This window comes from Triticum aestivum, chromosome 5B (genome assembly GCF_018294505.1).
Source record: "Triticum aestivum cultivar Chinese Spring chromosome 5B, IWGSC CS RefSeq v2.1, whole genome shotgun sequence".
NCBI lineage: Eukaryota > Viridiplantae > Streptophyta > Magnoliopsida > Poales > Poaceae > Triticum > Triticum aestivum.
Genome location: NC_057807.1, coordinates 537659635 through 537665551, shown reverse-complemented (window position 1 = coordinate 537665551; position 5917 = coordinate 537659635). Strand labels below are relative to the sequence as shown.

At 45.7% G+C, this 5917-nt stretch overlaps 1 protein-coding gene across 1 annotated transcript; it reads right to left on the bottom strand.

Moving 5' to 3' along the window:
* Window positions 1-4183: 4183 nt before the first annotated feature.
* Window positions 4184-5280, bottom strand: LOC123116821 (uncharacterized). The gene is made up of 3 exons (XM_044537717.1): window positions 4778-5280; window positions 4602-4679; window positions 4184-4395 (listed from the first exon to the last, which is right to left on the bottom strand). Exons 1-3 carry the CDS (start codon window positions 5168-5170, stop codon window positions 4267-4269), a joined length of 600 nt encoding a protein of 199 aa, XP_044393652.1. The 5' UTR covers window positions 5171-5280; the 3' UTR covers window positions 4184-4266.
* Window positions 5281-5917: the final 637 nt, after the last annotated feature.

Sequence of the window (5917 nt, the reverse complement as noted above, 5' to 3'; positions counted from 1 at the left end):
CTTGATCCAGCAAGGGGGAGGGAGAGGTTGATGAAGATCCAGCATCACGACGGCATGGTGGTGGAAGCAGCGGCGATCTCGGCAGGGCTTCGCCAAGCTCAGCGAGAGGAAGAGGTGTTACGAGGGGAGAGGGAGGCGCCAGGGGCTAGGGTGCGCAGCCCTCCCTCCCCCCCCCCCCTCTTTATATAGGGGCCCTGGGGGGGCGGCCCCCTAGAGATCCAATCTCAAGAGGGGGGCGGCGGCCAAGGGGGGAACTTGCCCCCCAAGTCAGGTGGGGCGCCCCCCACCCCTAGGGTTTCCAACCCTAGGCGCAGGGGGAGGCCCAAGGGGGGGCGCACCAGCCCACCAGGGGCTGGTTCCCTTCCCACTTCAGCCTATGTGGCCCTCCGAGATAGGTGGCCCCACCCGGTGGACCCCCGGGACCCTTCCAGTGGTCCTAGTACAATACCGGTGACCCCCGAAACTTTCCTGGTGGCCGAAACTGGACTTCCTATATATAAATCTTCACCTCCGGACCATTCCGGAACTCCTCGTGACGTCCGGGATCTCATCCGGGACTCCGAACAACTTTTGGGTTACCGCATACTAATATCTCTACAACCCTAGCGTCACCGAACCTTAAGTGTGTAGACCCTACGGGTTTGGGAGACACGCAGACATGACCGAGACGACTCTCCGGTCAATAACCAACAGCGGGATCTGGATACCCATGTTGGCTCCTACATGTTCCACGATGATCTCATCGAATGAACCACGATGTCGAGGATTCAAGTAATCCCGTATACAATTCCCTTTGTCAATCGGTACGTTACTTGCCCGAGATTCGATCGTCGGTATCCCAATACCTCGTTCAATCTCGTTACCGGCAAGTCACTTTACTCGTACCATAATGCATGATCCCGTGACCAAACACTTAGTCACATTGAGCTCATTATGATGATGCATTACCGAGTGGGCCCAGAGATACCTCTCCGTCATACGGAGTGACAAATCCCAGTCTCGATTCGTGTCAACCCAACAGACACTTTCGGAGATACCTGTAGTATACCTTTATAGCCACCCAGTTACGTTGTGATGTTTGGTACACCCAAAGCACTCTTATGGTATCCGGGAGTTACATGATCTCATGGTCTAAGGAAATGATACTTGACATTAGAAAAGCTCTAGCAAACGAACTACACGATCTTGTGCTATGCTTAGGATTGGGTCTTGTCCATCACATCATTCTCCCAATGATGTGATCCCGTTATCAATGACATCCAATGTCCATGGTCAGGAAACCGTAACCATCTATTGATAAACGAGCTAGTCAACTAGAGGCTCACTAGGGACATGTTGTGGTCTATGTATTCACGCATGTATTACGATTTCCGGATAACACAATTATAGCATGAACAATAGACAATTATCATGAACAAGGAAATATAATAATACCATTTTATTATTGCCTCTAGGGCATATTTCCAACAACATATGTGTCCTACACTCCACACCTAGTGTCCTAATTTACATTCTTTACAGGATGCGACAAGTATACTTTTGCTGTTACGAGGACCATGGAATTTTCATTGTTTATTTTTAGGGGTTTTCTGTCTAGTGGCCAATTTAGCTGGTAGTAGAATGTACCCTTGGTTATATTCAAGTGTCACATGGACCACATGTGTTGTGTGCTTACCTCACTCAACTCTCTTAACTTGAGAATTTGTGTTCTATTTCCTCTCTTCTCTCAACTAGTGCGCATCTATATGATGAACAATGAATATGTATATTAATTCTAGCTATTCCTTTTTTTCGTTTAAAACTTGAGCATGTGTATTCTTCTTCTCAATGATCATTAAACAAGTTGACAGAAGATTCATTCGGTAATATTTGGGCAAAGTTGATCAATGTTCAAAACATACACGAAAGATTGTAACATCAGCATAGTTCATTCTTGTACCTAGTAAAATTTAGCAAATCTTTTCACAGTGTAAAAACAATGTCAAAATTAAAGTTTGTCAACATTTTTTCAATTTCATGAATTGTTTTTCAATTCACAAACATTTTTTAAATCTGTGAACATTTCTGAATTTCATCAACTTTTTCTAAACATACAAACACCTTTTTAAATTAGTGAACACTTTCCGAATCTATGAACATTTATGAATCCGAAGATCTTTTGAATCCATGAACATTTTTTGAGTCCATGATCATATTTTCAATTTGTGAACAATTTTTGAATCTGCAAACAAATTTAAGTGTTGCCACAATTTTGAATCCGATTTCATGAATATTTATTGAATTCATGACCATTTTAAGTTTCATGATACTTTTGAATTCACAAACATTTTTTAATCCGTGAATATTTTTTAATGTCACAAACAGTTTTTGAGTCCATGAACATTTTTTAAAATGTCGCAAAAAAATTTGGTCCATGAAAATTTATTTGCATCCGCCAACAGTTTTCAAATCCGTGAATAATTTTGGATTTCACAAATAAATATTAATATCATGAACATTTTTAATGCACAAATAGTCGTTCAAAATGTGTATTAAAAAGTTTAATGTGTATTAATAAATGTTTTGTGTGTATAAGTAAAAACATTATCTTGTATAAAAAAAGTTCATTGTATATTAAAAATTGTGTAACGTATATTAGGAAAACATTTAGTGTGTATTCTGAACATATTCATCATATGATAAAGAATTGTTTTACTTTGTATTAAATACATTTTTACCTTGTATTAAAAAGCAAAAGAAAAGGAAAAAGAAATAAAATAAAGAAAAGAAAAGAACAGCCCGCCGCGCTAGTTGGTGCCTATGCACTTGCTTTTTTTTTTTTTTTTGAGAAAGGCCTATGCACTTGCTCGTTGGCGCCTACTCGAGGGAGCAGGCCCATGTAACAGGGGCGCGTGAGTGACGTCTATTTTAGTGCTCGCTATAAGCGACACACAACACCGCCCACACTTTGATGATTAATGTGGGGAGGAATTAATGAAGAGGTACCTCTTGGAGGGCTCCCATAAAGGTCATTTTCTTTGTTTAGTAGCGTGCAACTGATGTGTCCAGCATCCGCCACGCGTCGCACACTTGGCGCACCCACGGGTTTTATTTAGGAAATTTTTTTGGCTTTTTTATTTTGCTTGGTTTTTTGGGAAGCGGTGCTTTCCCGAAAAGCACACTTGTGCTTTTCAAAAGGGGAAAACAAACTTGTGCTTCTTGAAAGGGAAAAGCACAACGGAAAAAGGAGAAGCACAATGTGTGCTTCCGCGAGAAGCACAATTGCACATGCTGAAAAGGGAAAATCACAATTGTGTTTCCCCAAAGTATTAAATAGCATAATTGTGCTTTCAGTTTTTGGTTTTGGGGGTTTCAATTTTTTGTTTTCGGTCTTTTTCTGGTTTTGATTTTTTTCGACTTGTAGTTTTTTTTTTCTTGCTTTTTTTTCTGTTCTTGGTTTTCCCATCCCTTTTTTGCGATAAAATAACTTCATCAAAATTTAATGTGTGATCTAGTTTAAAGATTTCAATGTGAGAAATTCAATGGTTCAAGAGATAAAACGTTTTGAAAAAATGAATTTAAGAGAAAAAAAATTCAGGTTACGTCAACACCAGAGAAGGAGTATCTCTTAATTAATATATTTTTTCTTAATGCGTCACATAGGAGAAAGTCCCCGTTCTGGGTTGAGATTCAACCACAAGAAGTACTCCCTCTGTTCGGAATTACTCGTGTAAGAAATTAATGTATTTAGATGTATTTTAGTTGTAGAAACATCCATTTTTGTGACACGTAATTCCGAACGGAGGAAGTACCTCTTAATTAGTGATCTCGCTTAATGCGACATATAGGTGGAAATCCGCATTTTCGTTGGCGGTTTGGGCACCTAGGCCTGTCATCCGCAGGCTGCGCTGTGCGGGCGTGCAAGATAGCTAGTTGGACCTAGAAGCAGCAGGCAAAGCAAGGCCCAAGAATTATTGATTAGCCCGGGGAAATCACGGCAAGCTCGCCGGCGAGGGAGCCCGCCGGGTTGCCGGGTACCGGCCCCACCTTCCTGCTTCTCAGGAAACTCATATACTCCAGACACACAATCATTCTTCCCAACAGAAGAGGAAATCATGTCATGTGTAGGGGAGCGATTCATACAAGTTGTCTATGCTGAAGATTCACAGACATCACATATCATGTATGGACGCACGCAAGCAGATACCAAACAAGCCATTTGATTTCATTCGGAGGCCTTGTGCAGAAACAGTTTGGAACGGGCCAATGTGGCAAAGAAAGGGATGATCAAACGCTGCTGCTTTCCGTGGCTGCTGCTGCACTCGTTTCTCTTGTCGGCGTCGCCAGCAGTTCCTGATCGGAGGGATCTGCCCCGGCTTCTTCCTCTAGTAGTGTTGAAGCCACCGTGACCGGACCCTGAAACATGGGAATGGAGTTTCGAATCAAAATACTAAAAAGCATTTCGTCCAGGCAAACAATACAGTATAGGATCCTGATTTCTAAACGAATTTAAGCGTGTGTGATTCAGTTCAGTCACATTTTGTTTCTCAACGAATACAAGCATGTGTTAGGCACAGACACATTTTTGCCAATCAGTGATGCGAGAGCAGCAGAGCGTTTACCTGAGAATCTGAAGACGCAGCCCCCTGTTTCCTCTTCCTCTCCTCCCTGGATCTCAGCGATTCCACCGGAACATAGACCTGCCGCAGCCACGATTAGCATCAATCCGACAGAGCTTCAGAAACGAGCACCAGACCAGCTACCAAACTGAATCAAAACAGAGGGGAGAACACCGTACCTCGGGCATCCCGATGAGGCGCATCAGCTCGGCAACGACCCGGCGCTGCTCGTCGGCCCGGCGCTCCCACTCCCGCATCTCCCGCCGCAGCGCCTCGTCCGCCTCCGCCAGCGCCCGCTCCGTGACCTGCCGCGCGGCCCGCAGCCGGCCCCGCCGCTCCCGCGCCTTCTCCAGCTCTTCCGCCAGCGACACCTCCTTCTCCCTCACCACCGCCGCCGCATCCCGGCTCGCGTACGACCTCACCGACGGCGGCGACGCGGCAGCCGGCCGCGCCTTCGCCTTCGACTTTGCAAGGGCGCCGCCGCCCAAGGACGGGGAGGCCGCGGCCGCGTTGCCGTCCCTCGGCCGCAGCGGAACCCGCCGCGCGCCCCCGGACCTGGCCTCCGACGCCATCGGAGTGGAGGAGGAGCCTCCCTCGCGCCTCTCGCGGCGTGAGTGAGCGATTGATTGCCGTGAGGAGGCGTTGATTGGGGATTTCGCGAGCGGTTTGGGGGTTCGAATTTGAAGGGGGGTGGAAGTAACAACGGCTAGTAACTCTGGGCACGGCGTGGAGGCGTGGGTGGACGGGTTTGCCCCTGGGGAACGTGGGGGCGGGGGCAAGACGGCGGAGGGCAGTCTCGGCCTTGCCTGGTCTTCGTTTGGATGGCTTTCGGCGCTGAGATGGACTCACGAACACATGCATGATGACGGTGCTCTTTTGCTGGGTTTTCGGGGAACGTTTGCCGGATGACGTGCCGGTGGCGTTGGGTATCTTTTCCTTTTGAACCAAAAAATAAGGAAGGGCTACATTGGTACGAAAATAACAGTTTACAATTGTTTAGGGAGGCGAATAGATGGTTAGAGGGACTGTGATACAACAGAACAGTTTTGGCAAATTTTAACATGCTCCCTCTAGCCCCCTCTATTTACATGTGGGGTAAGAAGTTAAGACTAAATCTGACCACTAATTAATAAGATCAACGGCCCAGATCTATTATATACTCTTACCTCTCATGTGAAAAAAGGATATAAGAGGGAGCATGTTAAAACTGCTCGAACACTTTTACCTTGCCCTCTATTGGCCTTTCTTGTTGGCTCTCTTCATGCGCAACCAATGTCACAACCCTCCTCGTTCTTATACAAGGAACGGCAGAAATACAA

Coding starts and splice junctions, on each gene's coding strand:
- LOC123116821 (XM_044537717.1), bottom strand. CDS start 5,170: ATGGCGTCGGAGGCCAGGTCCGGGGGCGCGCGGCGGGTTCCGCTGCGG. Junction 4,680..4,777: donor GCCTCATCGGGATGCCCGAG/GTACGGTGTTCT, acceptor TGGCTGCGGCAG/GTCTATGTTCCGGTGGAATC. Junction 4,396..4,601: donor CTGCGTCTTCAGATTCTCAG/GTAAACGCTCTG, acceptor CCCATGTTTCAG/GGTCCGGTCACGGTGGCTTC.